Source organism: Hevea brasiliensis, chromosome 15, assembly GCF_030052815.1.
Source record: "Hevea brasiliensis isolate MT/VB/25A 57/8 chromosome 15, ASM3005281v1, whole genome shotgun sequence".
Lineage (NCBI taxonomy): Eukaryota > Viridiplantae > Streptophyta > Magnoliopsida > Malpighiales > Euphorbiaceae > Hevea > Hevea brasiliensis.
In genome coordinates this window covers 17,219,086-17,237,109 of record NC_079507.1, presented here as the reverse complement: position 1 = coordinate 17,237,109, position 18,024 = coordinate 17,219,086, and the positions used below count along the sequence as shown (strand labels likewise).

The 18,024-nt window shown below is 34.2% G+C and overlaps 1 protein-coding gene across 7 annotated transcripts in view; it reads right to left on the bottom strand.

The window, feature by feature from the left end:
* LOC110660366 (secretory carrier-associated membrane protein 4) overlaps positions 1-17,084 on the bottom strand; it is a 30,319-nt gene extending 13,235 nt beyond the window's left edge. For 3 of the 7 annotated variants that reach the window (XM_058137314.1, XM_021818659.2, XM_021818660.2), the window contains exons 1-11: positions 16,893-17,084; positions 14,372-14,482; positions 14,222-14,284; positions 13,976-14,009; positions 13,742-13,864; positions 9,739-9,801; positions 9,549-9,642; positions 6,873-6,918; positions 6,711-6,778; positions 6,524-6,572; positions 532-597 (exon numbers count right to left, since the gene is read on the bottom strand). In XM_058137314.1, coding sequence (XP_057993297.1) covers positions 532-597; positions 6,524-6,572; positions 6,711-6,778; positions 6,873-6,918; positions 9,549-9,642; positions 9,739-9,801; positions 13,742-13,864; positions 13,976-14,009; positions 14,222-14,284; positions 14,372-14,482; positions 16,893-16,952 — 777 coding nt within the window. In that variant the 5' untranslated portion in view covers positions 16,953-17,084. Of the gene's footprint in view, positions 1-531; positions 598-6,523; positions 6,573-6,710; positions 6,779-6,872; positions 6,919-9,548; positions 9,643-9,738; positions 9,802-13,741; positions 13,865-13,975; positions 14,010-14,221; positions 14,285-14,371; positions 14,483-14,815; positions 14,863-16,892 lie in introns of all 7 variants that reach the window. The other 4 variants (XM_021818658.2, XM_021818657.2, XM_021818661.2 and 1 more) reach the window with 3 other exon arrangements.
* Positions 17,085-18,024: the final 940 nt, after the last annotated feature.

The following is an 18,024-nucleotide window of genomic DNA, read 5'->3' as shown; positions in this document are numbered from 1 at the left end:
CCAAATATAAGCTTAAAAGAGAGGCCACTAGACGCTATAGCTTTAAACAAAGGGGAAAAAAAAAATCCATTAGAACTCAAGTTATAAAAGGAATACACAAAAACATAGTTGCATATACACAACCCACTACACTTGCTAATGCAATATTTATATTGATTCTTCCATGATTGCAACTCATTTTGGTCAAAATCAAGAAGGGGGAAAAATTTTAAGAAAAATCCACAAAAGTAAAATTCATGTATTATAAACTCCCCACAAGCAAATAATTCAAATACAAAACAACTCTACAAAGGAAAGATGATATACCATTTCCCTACTAGGTAAAGAAATGAACAAACTTTTATCTACCTCTTGAACTGAAATGGCCAGAAATCATAACCAAGTGAAGACAATACTAATCAACTCCCTAATCTAATCTTTATAATTGATTTGGTAAGATGGTGTAAACTATGATTTCTGTTCAACATGTGCTAATGGGTGGGACAGTCATGATAGATATTCAAAAGATTATATAAAAGTTTAGCATCTAACCTGAAGAACCCACAAGCTAAGAAGAGATTCTAAGCAAAACAAGCCGAAACCAACCAAGTAGAAAATCTGCATGATAAACAAAAAACATTAGTTGGACCTGAACATTCAAAAGCCTTATAGAAGAAACCAAACCAAATGATCTTATGTCCCCAGTGAACCTACAAAATGATCTTATGCCCCAAATAAACCCATATGACAGCATACTTAATGATAACCATAAATTTAAATTTATACTATATTATTTTCCAAATGCATTGCTTGTATCTTCTAAAATCACAATAATAAAGAAATTCAAATTTCCAACTTGAAGATGTTGAACTCAATCTCCCACAATCAGCCTCAAATACAATAAGTAAATTAACAAGAAAAACAATTTAAGACATTGGCATGAATCAGGAAATATAATACCTTGTCAAGAGCATTTTGTACCTAAATAATTGTTGACTAACGCTAGATGATCCAATAGTAACTATTTTTGTTCCCTGTATTGAAAATGATTCTTGTTACATCCATCATTTTTAATGCTGGAATTTCTGCCGATAATTGGAATTTCCGGTGAAACTTAGGGTTTTGCGGATAGTGGAATAGTGGTAAGAGTTTTAAGTGTGTTATAAGTGTTTGTTAGAAGGCTTAGAAGGTTGAGACTTGAGATTTTAGAGTTAAATATGGAAGAGAAGAAAGAACTTGCGGCTAACAAAAGCCCCTCGGGTAACATGAGTATTTATAGACCTATATAGACGAAAATTGAATAAAAAAGTTCTCCATTTTTCTCTATTCAGGTATAGTTTACACTTCAAACTTTAACTCTCTTATGTGATTTTCTCTTCTTGAGTAAATTTAGATAATTTTAAATGATTTCTTTTGTGCTAGAGTTAAGTGAAAGTTAAAGTCTTTCCAAAGGGAAGTGTATAAATTTTAAATCTCAAGTATAGGAGTCAAAGCTTCAAAGAGGTAAACGATTTCTTTTGCATATGCAGTTGAGATAAATCTTCCCTTCATAGCTTGATTTGATATGCTTAAGCAAAGAAAAGTACAAGGTTTTAACTTTTCAAAAAGAATGGGTCGAATGGGTCTTTGTCAATTAGCTTATGCATGTAACAAATTTAGGTTGTTCTTGGTTGACGCATGTTATATTTTAGGTTTCTGAAAGTTAGTTGTAATGTTAAGAGTTAGAATACATGTGTTGAATAGAAGTTTTATGCATTTGAAATTGAGTTTTAATTGTTTAAAACTTTGATGATGGATTGAGAAATTGTTAGGGATTTTAAGGAATTTGTGAATGCATGTTGAAATTTTAAGTGACTATGAGTCTATCAATAGGATGTGTATCAAGCAGTATAGTTGCATAATGTTTAGGAAGCTTAGAAAGTATTGTGGTCAAGTTTTGGTTTGTTTTTTAGCTGCAGAATGCGGATTGGGAATTCCGTAAATTCCCAGGCTCAGTTGCTGAACCATTATTTCGGCAGCCAAAGTAACCACTGCCTTCCGAAGGCACTTGAAGTTAAAACGCGAATATACTACATTATTGTATGATTAGTTGTTGATGCTCGATAAATGTTTGATGACCCACTGATTTTCTCTATGATATGAATATGATATTATCATGCATGATATGATATGATAAGACCATAAAACGCCTAATAAGCCCCTAACTCACTATTTATGATGGAGGAAGTCTTGAAGAGTTTCTTTATGAGCCAGCATATTGATTATAATATGTAATAAGAGAAAGTCCTACGGAGTATCTTTATGAACCGAGCAAATTGGTTATGAGAAATCATTAGTGACAAGTATATCTTATGTGAATTGTTTGTAATGTATAAAATTATATACTTTATGCTTTCCAATCCGAAAGCGACGCGCCATGCCGGCGCCCTGGTGTGGTGTTAAGTGAGCAAGGGTTCCCACATCATGGACGGGTGTGGGTAAAGAAGTTAGTCCATAGGACAGATAATAGAACAAATAGTGGAGCAGAACACAAGATAGACATAGAAAATAATAGAAGATATCATAGAAGGAGACCAATTAGGAAGGAGCAGGATAGGAGGAGGATCAGGGTTGGTACTTGGAATGTTGGATCACTTACAGGAAAATTAATGGAGCTTGTGGATACCTTGGAAAGGAGAAGGGTGAATATTGCTTGCATTCAGGAGACTAAATGGATAGGAGAGAAAAGTAAGGAAGTGGGTAATTCAGGGTACAAATTGTGGTTTACCGGAAAGGAGAGAAACAAGAACGGAGTGGGTATAATCATAGACAGGACATTGAAAGACGCAGTAGTAGCTGTGAAAAGAGTAGGAGATAGAATTATACTAGTAAAGCTAGTACTAGACGGAGAAACAATAAATATAGTTAGTGCTTATGCCCCACAAATAGGACTAGACAGTGAGAGTAAACAAAGGTTTTGGGAAGATATGGATGATTTAATGCAAAGCATACCGAATGAAGAGAATGTTTTCATTGGTGGAGATTTGAATGGACATGTAGGAAGTGATAGGCAAGGTTATGAGAATGTTCATGGAGGTTTTGGTTTTGAAATGAGGAGTGAAAAAGCATCCTGGATTTTGCTATGGCATACGACCTAATACTAGCAAATACCTACTTTATAAAAAGAGAGTCACATTTAGTGACTTTCAAAAGTGGGCAACATAGAAGTCAAATCGACTTCCTCTTAACCAGGAAGACAAATAGAGCTCTATGCAAGGATTGCAAGGTCATTCCAGGAGAGGCTTTAACAAGTCAACATAGGTTGGTGGTCTTGGATGTCAAGTTTAGGAACAATTCAAGTAAGGTCAGAAGAAATAGTGTAGCTCGAACAAAGTGGTGGGAGTTCAAAGGAGTAAAGCAAGTGACGTTCAAAAATGAGCTTCTTGAGTCCGAAGTATGGAAGCTAGATATGGAGGCCAATGATATGTGGATACAGATGGCATCAAAGATTAGAGAAGTAGCTAGAAAAGTACTTGGGGAGTCTAAAGGACATGGACCACCCTCAAAGAGAGATGGTGGTGGAATGAGGAAGTACAAAAGGCGTTGAAGAGAAAAAGGGAATGGTATAAGAAATTACCTAAATGTGATAATAATGAGGCATATGAAGTACAAGATAGCAAAGAAAGAGGCAAAAGGCGATTAGCCAAGCAAGAGCACAGCCTTTGAAAAGTTATATGAGAAACTTGGAACTAAAGAAGGGAGAAAGATATTTATAGATTAGCAAGGAGTAGAGAAAGGAAATGTCAAGATCTCAATCAAGTTAGGTGCATTAAGGATAAAGAAGGAAAAGTGTTGGTGAAAGATGAGGACATTAAAGAAAGATGGAGAAATTATTTTAATGATCTCTTTAATAATAGTCAAAATGGAAATAGCGTGAATATAGATTATAGAACAATAGAAAAGAATGTAAATTATACTAGAAGGATTAGATCTTTAGAAGTAAAGGAAGCACTTAAGAGAATGAAAGTAGGTAAAGCCTGTGGACCCGATGAAATACCAATTGAAGTGTGGAAGTATTTGGGAGATATGGGAGTGGCATGGTTAACTAAATTATTTAATAAGATTCTAAACTCAAAGAAAATGCCTGATGAATGGAGGAAGAGTATTTTAGTACCTATTTTTAAAAATAAGGGAGACATACAGAGTTGCTCAAACTATAGGGGAATTAAACTCATGAGCCATACTATGAAGTTGTGGGAGAGAGTTGTGGAGCATCGACTACGTCATGATACTTCTATCTCTCTCAATCAATTTGGTTTCATGCACTGTCGTTCAACTATGGAAGCGATCTTTCTCATTAGAAGCTTGATGGAGAAATATAGAGATGGGAAGAAAGATCTACACATGGTTTTTATTGATTTGGAGAAGGCTTATGATAGTGTTCCAAGAGAGGTCTTATGGAATGCGTTAGAACAAAAGAGGGTATCTATTAGGTACATACAAGTATTGAAAGATATGTATGAAGGAGCAACTACTATTGTGCGGAGGGGACACAAGAGATTTTCCGATCTCAATTGGATTACACCAAGGATCAGCCATAAGCCCTTACCTTTTTACTTTAGTTTTATATGAAACATATACCAGAGATTATTCCTTGGTGCATGATGTTTGCGGATGATATTGTTCTGATAGATGAGACACAAGAAGGAGTCAATAGGAAGCTAGAACTTTGGAGAAGTACTCTAGAGTCAAAGGGTTTTAAGTTAAGTAGAACGAAGACAGAATACATGCATTGCAAGTTCAGTGAAGGCCAAACTGGTGATAAGGAAGAAGTTAGTTTGAATGGAGTGGCATTGTCCCAAAGTAATCACTTTAAATATCTAGGCTCAGTTCTTCAAGTAGATGGGGGATGTGAGGAGGATGTTAGTCATAGGATTAAAGCCGGATGGTTGAAGTGGAGACGTGCGTCTGTAGTTTTATGTGATCGTAAGATTCCCAATAAATTAAAAGGAAAATTTTACCGTCTGACCATAGCTATGCTATATGGTAGTGAGTGTTGGGCACTGAAAGAGTCGTATGCATCTAAGATAAGAGTTGCAGAGATGAGAATGTTAAGGTGGATGAGTGGCCATACTAGACTAGATAAAATCCGTAATGAAAGTATTAGAGAAAAGGTAGGAGTGGTGCCAATTGAAGATAAGTTGAGAGAAGGGAGATTGAGGTGGTTTGGTCATGTGAAGCGTAGACATACGGAGGCTCCAGTTAGACAAGTAGAGCACATTAGGCTAGAGGATAGAAAGAAAAAAAGGGGTAGACCTAAATTGACTTGGAGTAGAGTAGTACAGCATGACTTAGAAGCATTAAACATTTCTGAGGATTTAACCCAAAATCGTTCAGAGTGGAAAAAGCGAATCCATATAGCCGACCCCAAATTTTTGGGATAAAGGCTTAGTTGAGTTGAGTTGAGTTGAGTTGTATGCTTTCCAATGTATGAGATGAATGAAATTAATAATGAATAATTGTTAGCCTACTCATTGAGCTTTCCAAAGCTGACCCCTTTCTCTTAAACCATAGATGAAGTGTTGCAGGATTAGAGATATTAACAGAAAGGCTAGAAAGTTGCAGTGGTCTAGCAAGTTTTAGTGTATGACTTGAGAACTTTGTAATGGACTTGTAATTGTAAACTGTTAATTATTGGGCTTAGCTTCAATTTATCATAAGCATGTAATATACAAGAACAGAATAGCTTGTATGTTTGCCTTAAACCCTAAGCACTCTTTCATGATTATATATGAATGGATGAACTATACTTTAGCATTTATGAATGTTTTTATAAGGCTCAAAATTCAAAGCTCCTTTTTAAATGAAAGGATTTATGTTACAATGGAAATGCTAAAGTATAGTTGTTCATGAGTTGCTTTGGGTTTTAGTTTAAATGAAACAAAGAAATGTTTTTGCCATGTTTTAGACTTACTACGGGTTCTGGCAACCTTAAACTAACACCAATAGCAACCCTTAGTTGGGTAAATCTCATACCTACAAATATACCTACTTCAGCCCTTAAAAGGTACAAATTACACTATTTAAACGAACATAACTATTCCTGAACTACAAATTACACAAGCATAATTATGACCACCATATTCTCGAATTGATGTCATAATAATCCTTGAAAACCAAGGGTGACAATGAAAGCATAGGCATTCATTGTTCATTTAAACTACCAACACAAATAAGAAAATTAACTCTTTTGAGAAATGGAAGAACTTCCATTAAAAAGTAGGCGAAAAAGAAAGGATGATCAAAGAAACCTTATTGTATTGTGGCAATCATAAATACAATAATAACATTCTGGCAAAAATAAAAATATTTTGAAAGATGAACTTTCTGATCTTTGAAAATATAGTAATGAATGATCAATGATGACTTATAAGTCCTTTACAAGAAAATATAAAAATTTAGGTGGTTCACCATAACCCTATATTATGAAATTTGAAATGCTGCAGTGATAATAAAATAGAGAAAAATATACATATATGTGTGAGTGCGAACAATTCCAACTTACCCCAACCAACAAATGGTCAGAGATGAGATCAAATGCAGGAAGTATGCCGCTGCAATTGGAAACAAAAAAACAAAAATTAGCGTGCAGAAAACAATTGGTCGCAATCAATTGAGATAAATTATTAATTATGGTTAACTTTTCATAAGTTTATCCAAATGTAATGCAAACTGCAACATTTAAAACTTACGTTAATGACTTCCCATGGAAGACAATTGGAGGAGCAATAGCAGCAAATATACAGAACCCAATGTGAAGCTGCATTGGAGCATACTCATTAAAAGGTAACCAGGAAAATCCAATGATCAGAAGATTGATGCATTAGCCAATTACGGCAGTGGATAAAACTCACTAGGTAGAATAGGAAGAACCAGCCAAACTTCAATGCACTATCTGTCCTGCAGGTTTAAAGTAAAGAGCCATTTTAAGAAACATCATGATGCAGCCAAGGAAGACTAGAATTAGAAATTATTTTGATTTAATTTTTCGTTGTAAAATTGGAAAGAGTATTTCTATTATTAGGAATTATACTATTATTTAGGAATATTTAAAGAATTCTATAAGGTTTAGCATTTTCCTAGTTGACATCACCTCAGCATGGTAAATCCTAATTCATGCGAAGAAAAACATTTGCATTTAGATATAAACTAATTAAAATTACTTATATCACTACCAAAAAAAATAAGTTTAGAATACTGTATGACGCCACAGATTGCTAGCAGATGTATTGCTGTTATACTTGCATTACCTCATAAAATTTTACAAGTCTACAAGTTAAATCCACATAAATGTTTCAACAGAGACACAAAATCAGATCAGTCAAGGTAAAATCTTTGAGTTAGTAAAATCATTTGCAAGCAAGTCCATCGCTAATTTAGCATGTCCAAACATTGCCATTTTAGGTTTTTATTTAGCCATGCACTCAGGATTCTAAGGTGCTTTTGAAGTCTAAAATCAAAAACCTAATTCTTTTTTATTTATTTAAATAGAGTGGTTTGCTTATAGAATGATAAATGATTAGGTACCTCTTTCAACTTCGTATCTTGAGTTCCACCTACCAAAGTAACTAAATGCTATAGCTAGGGATTTCAAATGGGGATTTTAGTTCTTCGCTATTTTGGCATCTCTGATCAAAAACAGAAGCAGCAGTATCAATAATTTCTGGTAAGTACATCCTCTCTCTCTCTTTCTCTCTCTCTCTCTCTCTCTCTCTCTCTCTCTCTCTCTCTCCCTACTATTTTGGTTCTAGTCTTTTACCAAATTTGGTTGTTTCATTTTAAAAAAATGAACTTTAGGTATTCTGGGTAAAGGATTCATTTTAAATGGCCTTGATTGATTTCTTTCTTTAAAAAGGAAAAATAAAAATTGGGGAAACATAAAATGCTAGAAACTAAGAAAAAGATTCAGTGATGACATGTGGTTTTTAACTTTCGCAACTTTAATCAAACTTTGTGAAGCTTATGTTATTATTGTGGATGTGGATTGATCTGTTTGTCTCAAATATAATACATGGTTTTTTTCCCCTTTGACAACATAGCCTGATTATAATTTCTAATAATATTTTTAACCCATTCATTTCCTTAAGCATCTACTGTCATCATCCACTTCTAACCTAGCTAGTTCATTAATCCCCCTCAATGAGTGAAGAAGCTACTAAAGGAACAAGATAAATTGAAGGGGAAATTACTATTTAGTCACTATAATATATCAAAATTAATGACTTAGTCCACATACTTTGAAAAACACATTAGTTAGTCCCTAAATTGTGATTCCGTCACACACTTTCATCCCTTCATCTATTTTTTTTCAACTTTACACCATCCCTTAGTTTTTAACATTATGAACATTTTTGTCCCTAAGTTTTTACAATTATTAACACTTTTGTCCCTCATTAACCACCTTTTAGTCTCTTGCGATTAAATTGACAAAAATGGAAGGAAAGACCCAATAGTCAACGGAATCAAATGTGAGGGATTAAATCATGTATTTTTTAAAATACGAGGCCAAGTCATTAATTTTAACATAATCGATAGACTATATAGTAATTTTCCCTAAATTGAAATATCATGTTTAACAATGTGACTGAAAGCTAGGCTATATCGTTTTGAATGTTCGAACACACGCACACACAAAATTTAATCTTTTAAGTTAAAAAAAGCAAGTCTAGCAACCTTGATCACATGTATCAATTTACCCATATACACCACTACTGGTCGGATAAAAGACAGACCCTGGCTTAACAGAAACAAGAAAAACCAAATATGATGATCTCATAACAAAATCAATATTTAGGGTTTATTCAGAAAATTACTCATCTTGGAATTGTTGCTAATTTAAATGAAGAAGCTCTTAAGATTTTAAGTTTTTAAATGACAAACAAATGAAGAAGACAAGTCTTGTTGCATTGGTGAGGTTACTCTACTTTTAATGATTAAGCAGAATCCCCAAATTCCCACACCATAAAATGTCATTAGAGCTTGCACTGAAACTGCTGAAGCCTGAAGTTGTGCAATTTGAAATCAGGATGGAACAATTATCTCCTAATGCAAAGACTAATAATTGGGCTAGCAGGCACAGCATAACACAATTATATATTCTACCACAGTTTCAGTACCATTTCCTGTAGCCACTTTCATATGGCATGTTCAACTAAGAAACACTATTTTTCCAATCCTAGGCATCAGACAGGAGGAAATCAATTACAATAGTGAATAGAAAGAAGGTGGCATTAATAGTGAATGCCATAATAAGTTTTCTGCAAATTTCCCAACTCGAGATGGGCATAAAGCTCATAGAAAAAGCACACATGGTGAAGAACCAATGACTTCCATTTCTTTTTTATAATAAACTTGTATGACAATGTCAGGTTATGGTATCAATAAATCCTAGCCTGACCATTTTAACTTTCCCTTTCATTCATGGCAACAATCTCCTTTTCTATTTTTTGCTCCGTATAGATTATGATAGCACAATATCTTTGGACACTATAAATCATATAAAAATAAAGAAAGGATTACTAAACACTTGCCTCATTGCACGATAAAGAGGCCTATACCATAACACATATGACATAGGAATGCCAGATAGAGCATAGATTGATGCAAGGAGAAAAATTTTGACTCCTGCATAATATGATCCCCATCAGATAATTCAAATTGCATGGCAATCCTGGAAGATTTACTTATCAAGAATATGCTGCTGCAACTGAAAAAGCTTACCCCCGCCTCTAATCCAATTCACCAGCACAGCAATTACATTAAAGAAAAGACAAAGAACAATACCTGCAAATGCAGAAAGAGAAGAAGGCAAGTAATTACTGCATAGTAGTTGTGAGCTAATATGAGAACCGAAAAAACCTTTAAACAAATCTCAAATAAAATTATATAACCAGTGATTCGACAAGAGAACAATGCACCAAATAGCAAGATGCATGATGTCGCTACCACAAAACAACAGCAATAAAGCACCAGACAACCCACATTTCACAATGATCACCTCAAACAACAGAAACTTTAACAACAGCAATAAAGCACCAGCAATAATATCCACTATTTGACTACAAAAATAGGAAGGAAAGATGTCAAGGGAAAACAGGACAATTATAATGTCCTTCAGAATGAAGTAAAAACAATGTAAATGAAAAGAAATATGTTATGTATCAGACCTGCACTTCATCCAGAAACAGAGAAAGGAAGCTAGAAAGAGACTTGGTTGAGAAAAGGAGAAAGGAGAGAAAATTTAGAGAGAATAGAGAAGAAGAGAGATAACTCTTTGTATTTGATTCTTGAATGAGCAATAAAGGTGCTTTTCCTATATTTTATACTCGTTCCCCTCCTATAACTGTCACAGACACACTCAGCTTATTACAACAGATTCTCTAACAGTTCTCTAACTACTTCCTCCCTCTCTATAAATTCTTATATTTCCCCTCACAGCTCACTAACTAGTCTACTTCCATAATCATAACATTCCCTACTCCTTGAAATCATTCTTGACCTCAAGAATGATGGAAGAAACAACAATCAGCAAAAACATATTACAATTATAGACCACATGCTACTACTAGGACCTATACTGAATCTTAATGTGCAAATCTAAAATACGGCATACTAGAACTAGTTCTTCATATTTGCCTTTTTTTTTCTACCTTCTCCATCTTTCAAATTCAATCTTCTTCAAGAATTATATATGTAGCTCCCTTAAAGATTAATTTCTTCTTCAGCCTTCTTGATTTTTCCCATTTATCCTCCATGGAAATTAGGAAAACACAAGAATAGAACTCAAAATCATGGTCCTCTTGAATTAGTAAGCTCAATCCATCCCCATAGCTGCAAGAGATTTCAGGTTTACAGACTGTGGGTTGTGCAGCTTTAATCTCCAATGATATTTTCCAATCCAACATTTCTTTGGGTTATGCAACTTGAATCTCTAATATTGCAATTTTATGCTCAAACACTTCTTCCATTTCTAACTGAGGCAAAATCATCCTTTGTGCCATTGAACAAAGGACTTTCATTTCATATTCAACTCCTGTTTTTCCCTTGCATAATCTGCTTCCCCCTCATCACCCTCTTCAGTGTTTTCCTCCTTAGAATCCTCACTCACACTAAATGCATTAGCATGAAATCATGTTCCGTCTTAGTGTCCTTGCCATTCTTATTGAAAACTTCACTTGAGGCATCTTGGTCTTCATTTGGCTCTTCCAGCTTCATCCTTTGAATGAAAATTAAATAAGTAGGCAACAGTCCTCTGTTTTCAAAAACCTTGTTCTCAGATCTGGCCAATTCATCCTCATTGCTGCAGACTTCTTTACCCTTATCTTTCATCATAATATTCATAAAGGCTCAAAATTCTTTCCTAAAAAAATTGAGTTCCAAAGAAGTTTTCTTCACTTCCTCCTTTAGGCCCCGATACACTTCTCGGAAATCCCTCATCTTTTCTTCTAGCTCAGCAATCCTAACCATTTCTTGACTTACTATCACAGATCTAGTCATATTTCCAACTCACAAGAGCAGAAAATTGAATCAATCTCTCCACATATCAAATCTGAAACCCTAACAGAGTTTCAAAGCTAATAATTGGTAACAAAGAGAAAGAATAGAAGAAAAGAAAAGATTGAAGAAAAATCAAGAATAGAGAAGAATTTCAAGAAAATAATGGAAAATTTCAAGAAAAGAACTAGAAATTTGAGGAAGAAAGATGGGTTTCCAAATTTGAAGGAAGAAACCCTAATTTCAGGGTTCTTGGGACAGGAAAAATTAGAAAAGGAAGAAAGAAATATTGAGAGAAAGAAATCTATATTTCAAGGAGTAAAGAAAAAAAAAACGAAAGGCAGAGAACGAGAAGGGAATTTGGATTCTCAGAAGAAAAAGAGCAGAAACAAGGTTCTGCTGAGAAGAAGAAACAGAGCAAGAAGCAGTAGGGAAAGAAAGGGAAGAAGAAAATTCAGGGTAAGAAGGAAGAAGGGGAAGAAATTTAGAGGGAAAGAAGAGAGAGAGATCATAAAGAAACTTGATTCTGGCCTAAGTGCAACTCAAATGAACAATTTTTTAGCTAAAGCCCACTCGGAACCATGCTCTGATACCAATTTGTTATGTATCAGACCTACACTTAATCCAGAAACAGAGAAAGGAAGCTAGAAAAAGACTTGGTTCAGAAAAGAAGAAGGGGGAGATAATTTAGAAAGAATATAGACAAGAAGAGAGCTAACTCTTTGTATTTGATTTTTAAATGAGAAATACAAGTACTTTTCCTATTTTATACTTGGTCCCCTTATATAACTGTAACAGACACACTCACTGATTACAACAGATTTTCTAACAGTTCTATACCTACTTCCTCCCTTTCTATTAATTCTTATATTTCCCTTCACAACTTACTAACTACTCTACTTCCTTAATCATAACAAAATATTTTCATATTACGAGTATTCCCTTATTTTCTGAAGTTATGAACATTAGAAATTAGTAAGGGCTTGATAATGGTAACTCAAACAACAGAAACTTTAGCATCCATTCTTTACCTAAGATGGGATTCAAACAGAAGGAATGCAATTTCAGTTTCCTTCCATCTCATTTCATTATTACTAATTAATCCTTAATCAATCAAGTCAGAAAGCATACTAAAAGCATTAAAAATTCAGCCTTTTCACATCACCAACAAAAGGAATGCTGTGATTCATAAAACAATTTGCAGAAAGGTAAAAGAACCTGAAGAATTGTATTTTTAAACTGCATTTTGTTAAGAAATATGCACACATCAAAGATGGTATGAATACATGTAAAAGATGTACACTCACAAACGGTGAAAGTCACATCCATTAAGGAAAAGCTTAGGTAAGGTAAGGTAAGGTAAGGTTAAGTATAAGTTTGTCATGTATTGTGCGCACCGAAAAAAAAGAACATGGCATGAATGAATGAGCATCCAAGTCATGAAGTTGAGAAGAAATGTAAAGCAAGAATGAAATGAATTGAAGTGACAAACAAGGACTTAGCATCACAACTCTCAACAACCATTGAAGGTGTACACTTTAACTCTTGTAAAAATTATAAAAACAATTCACACAACCAATCACAATTAGACTGGAAACAATTGACGCTAAAAAAAAATAAAAAAATAAAAACGTAAAAAAAAAAAGAGAGAGAGCAAAAAACCTAAATAGCCTAAAAGGTGTCGCTTTTGACCTATCTCTTGGCAAGCACAATCAGGTTGGATCTTCAAAGTTATACAGAACTAGGAGTTTCATGAATAAAATCTAAGAGAGAAGCATAAAAATCATTTTTAAAATAATGGTAAAATATTGGAGCATTTAAGTTTGAAAAGACTTTATATATTGGTCATTACCATTATTTTAATTTTTTTTTTTTGCCCCATAATAAACAATGGGTTACATAGTAACATATTACCTTTACATGGCCATTACACAAATGAACGGCTATTATTTAAAACAACAATATGCAGACTAGGTAGCCATGAAATCAAATGTTCCAGAACCCTAAACAAAGATCCATCTCTTGAAAACATTATCCTCTACCTCAATGCGGAAAAATAAATAAACAAATAAATAAAATAAAGAAAAAAAACAACAACAACTTAGAAATCAAAACTTGAATTTGCAAATTGATACTTCCAAAAAGAACCATATGATTCCATGGAGGAAATTTTTAGCACAAAAATATCATTACTAAACTTTCATCCAAGGAGAAAACCACAATCTCATACCTAACCAACTTGCAAAAGCCAAATACTGTAGCCTTTGAGCATGAATGGGAATTTCATTCGCTATATCATGATGGATTATGGGAAAAATTGGAGGCCAATTTTTATCATCCGCGGGAACACCGGCTGATAGGAGGAGTTGAAGACAAAAACAATAAGCAACTAAACATTGCAAAAGACCATATATGGACAACCATATAAACAACAAATCTTGCAGGTTCCAATGTTATTGCTTACCTTTTGCAACAGCATCTTCTCTCCTTTTGATTTCCTGGAGAGGACAAAGCAAAGCGTAAAACTCAATACCAGATTTAAAGGTTGCACATAAAAAGTATCTTACAAAGTGAAGGCAACAACTATTTAAGACACTCACAATCAGGCAGCAATTCATGCTCATCATACAGCAACGAAAACAATATTTACAAGATAATAAATCACATGATAAGCTTGCTTATTTGCTTCATTATGGAATTGAAAAATAACCTTTTCCCTCCTTTTAAGATCAGCTTCCCAAGCTGCAAGCTCTTTCTGCTTCTTCTTTGGATCCTGTATTATTTAATAGAATGCAGAAATCAGAAGCTCATGAAAGAATGTAAAAATAGGATAATGAAGAGGAAAGAGCAACTTAATTACATTCATTGTATCAAGTGGAATATCCACTGTTGCATCATTGTGTCCAAATCCAACAGGTTCAGGTCCCAAAGGAGGTATACGCGTCTTTGATCCAGGAGCAGTAGCACCATTCTGCAAAGATCCTCAGTAAGTGGCATCACTGGGCACAATGAAACATGAACAATAGAAAACATAGGCTTGGGTGTGCTAACACACACATATATATAAAAACTACAAATCATACAAAAGCAGTCAGCTATGATCTAGGAAGATGCAATTTGATCAATGGCATATGGAAAACAGACGTCAGCCTAATCAGACACAGCTCTGAGTATACATCCATTTTTGCAGTATCCATAAAATAAGTTCACGGTATTCAAAATCATCGTAGTAACCAAATTACAGTTAGCTAAGGTATTCTAGGCGACATTTCCCTTTTTCAAGATTACCCTGTAACCTCAGTACCTCACAGAGGACAGAAGCAAGGTTCACCATTCCAAGTTTCAAATTATCTGCATCCAATAAAATTTCATTCAATTTCTGAATTAAATAAGACTCTTAGAAAATGACATTAATTACCTCAAAATATTAACATTATGACCTTCAGTAACCAAATTTGCTAGTATAGGTCAGGTAGGCCAACAGAAAACTTCTAAAATTCATTTGATATGGCAGATACTTAAAAACCCCTCCAAAAATTAGTGTCTAATAAACCATCATATTAATTTGGCATCCCACTTAAGGCAAAATTAAGTTAACTAGATCGAAACCCCAATCCTTTAAATCCCACTTCAAACAAGTAAAAAAATTAAATTTTCCAAAATGGTTTTTATGTAAAAAAAGTTATGCTGACCTTTTAAGTATTTGTTGTTATACTCTCCATTAAGCAGTCATACTAACATGCCTAGAAGCTTGATTATGAGGAATAAATGGGAATCCACATCCTCTCTTGTTTGGTTTCAAAATTTTAGAAAGGGGAAGAAGAAAGAAGGAAACCATCCTCTTCTACAGGGTAAAATCTATTACACACGATTTGGGAAGTAAAAAAATTCACCTAATTGGAAGGAATAACCTACTTACTCTTTTTCCCCTTTTACCATTATCTTTTTTTTATAATTAAAATCTCATTTCTTCCCACCTATTCAAACAAAATTAAACAATTCCCTTCTCTATCCCTTCTTATCTAATTTTTAACTTCCCAAACACAACGAAGTAAAGATTTACTCCTCCCCTCCCCGCTTCCGCGCCTTTCCTTCCCTTACCCTTCCCTCTTCAACAGTGTTTAACTAATTGCTAAATATAGACTGCAGATTGGAATATTTTCGGTACATAAGGTAAAAAGGGCTGCCAAATGGATGGCGACTTTTGCATTGAATCCGAACAAAGGATTAAATACAGTTGAGAAGCATCTTAGCAAATTTCATTGTATGCAGGACACAGAAATCTAATATCTTAGGAATCCTTGTCTCTTGGCTGTCCAAATAAAAGGAAACATAGAGCAGTGCTACAGCTATACACTCCACTTTTACACAGCTACTTATCATACTTATCAGGAAAAAATAAAATCAATTTATTATTTATCCTCCACACAACAACTTCATGAGTATATATCAACTATGACAAAATGAAATGCTAAGTCAAACAGAACAGGAAGCAGAGTTTTTTTTTTTTTTTTAAAAAAAAAAAGAAAAGAAAAGGGTTAATGGTGCAAAAGGCATTTACTAAAAAGAAAAGGAAGAAAAAGAAGGAAACACAAAAAAAAGGTATACTGTTTAAAAGCAAGGGTGCAAACTTTGTAAGAACTAAGTTCTTAAAATGAAAGCATTGAAAAAAAATAATAAAAAGGACTAAAATGTAAATCTCATAAAATTTCAGTGGGTATTCAACCAAGCACAAGCATACATATCTTGAGCTTTACAAAGCCAAAATAATCCACTTCACTTATCTTGAGAATTTGTAGCGTTTAAAAAACAACCACAACAACAACAAAGAAAACAAGAGAAACCCAAAAAGATAAAGGAGTTGTATAAAGCAACCTTTAGTTTGCTCTCTCACTTACTAGAGAATGAGATTCCTCAGAATGTATCAAAAATGTGTTCAGTTGACATTACAAAATTACATCATTTAATTTTGAAAACATTATGATATTTAGAAAAATAAGATTAACATTATATCCTTATATTTAAAATCTGTTATTAATTACTATAATTGTCACTTTGGACCAAAGTCCCACACAAAAAAATTCCTTGACAACAATTTAAAATTGGTTGAGGGAAAAATCAATTATTTTTATTGAAACTATGAGCATTTTCATCTTAATCAATTTATATCACATTCCAAGCATTTAGAGAAAAGCAAATTAACAGGAATCCAAACCAAATACCACCTTAATCTAATCACATAATTAAATTTAAAAATTGAAATGCATCAAATAGTTTTCTAGATCCAGATCAATAAACAAAACCATTACAACACTGAAATCGAACACCGAAATTAAATTATAGATAGATCTGAGAGGACCAAAGATGGAAGAGAAAATTACCGAGAAGGGATTGACCTCTTCTTCATCAAATGGATTAGGATCGCGATGGTACCGACTCATGCTCTCTGCTTTTTCTTCAGATCCCTAAAAATTGCACCAAATTTTGCCAAATTGAACGCAACAGTTGAGAGAGAGAGAGAGAGAGTGAGACAGTGGCGCCTGGGCAGTGGTCTTTTCTGTATTTTTCTCTTGGCTTGTATTTAACGCGGGATATGAATTGGAATTTTTTTATTCCTCATTTGCCCCTCGAAATTCAATTTGTTACACTTTTGCTGGTTTGCTTGGAGTGGCCGTATCTGTGGGCGGCACAGCGTTTGGTGCTTCAAGTGACTACTACCACGTCATGATTGCTGTCACCCGATGGACAGGTGCTCTTGTAATTTCTCGGTTCGTGGAGGGTTTTAAGCTTCCCACTGGTGAAGCTACTTTAAAAGGCTTTTACAAAATTGCATAGAAATTTAAGTTGGAAGCCGATAAATTACCAAAATTAAGAATAAAGGCCTTTTAAATGTTTCAATACTCTCGTCTGTAGCAAACAAGTCGGTACACCTCGCGATACTATCGATAATAAATTGGAAATTTTCATTTTTAAGCCTATTAATTTTATGTTTTTTATTATTAAGTGTTTTAGGTGAGTTTTGAAACTTTGTAGTGAGTTTGGGTATTGATGGGAGAAGGATTTTGCAGGTTTTTTACTTGAAAATTCTGGAAATTCCTAGATTCGTGTCACGACCCAATCTATGAGCCGGACCGGCATTAGGACCTGGGCCAGCCTAAAACCCCCGAGGCCCGTAGTAAGCCTAACTATTCATTAATCCAACTCTAAGGCCCATTTGGGCCCAATTTCAAGAATTCAACCGGACAGAGTCCGGCCATAAAATGGACCCTTCAACGGGGATTTTTTGACTCACCCGACCTGTAAACACAATATATATCAATTGGGGAGCTCAGCTCACCCTCCACATACTCATAACAATATAAAATAAATGGGAGCCCTGCTCCCTCATCCAGTCCATCAACATGCATAGAATAATAAGTTTACAGGTCTAAAATAGCAATTTATATTACAAACCCAATTCACATGAATATTTCCAATACATGCAGAAATTCTAGAAGTTTATAAAATTACATA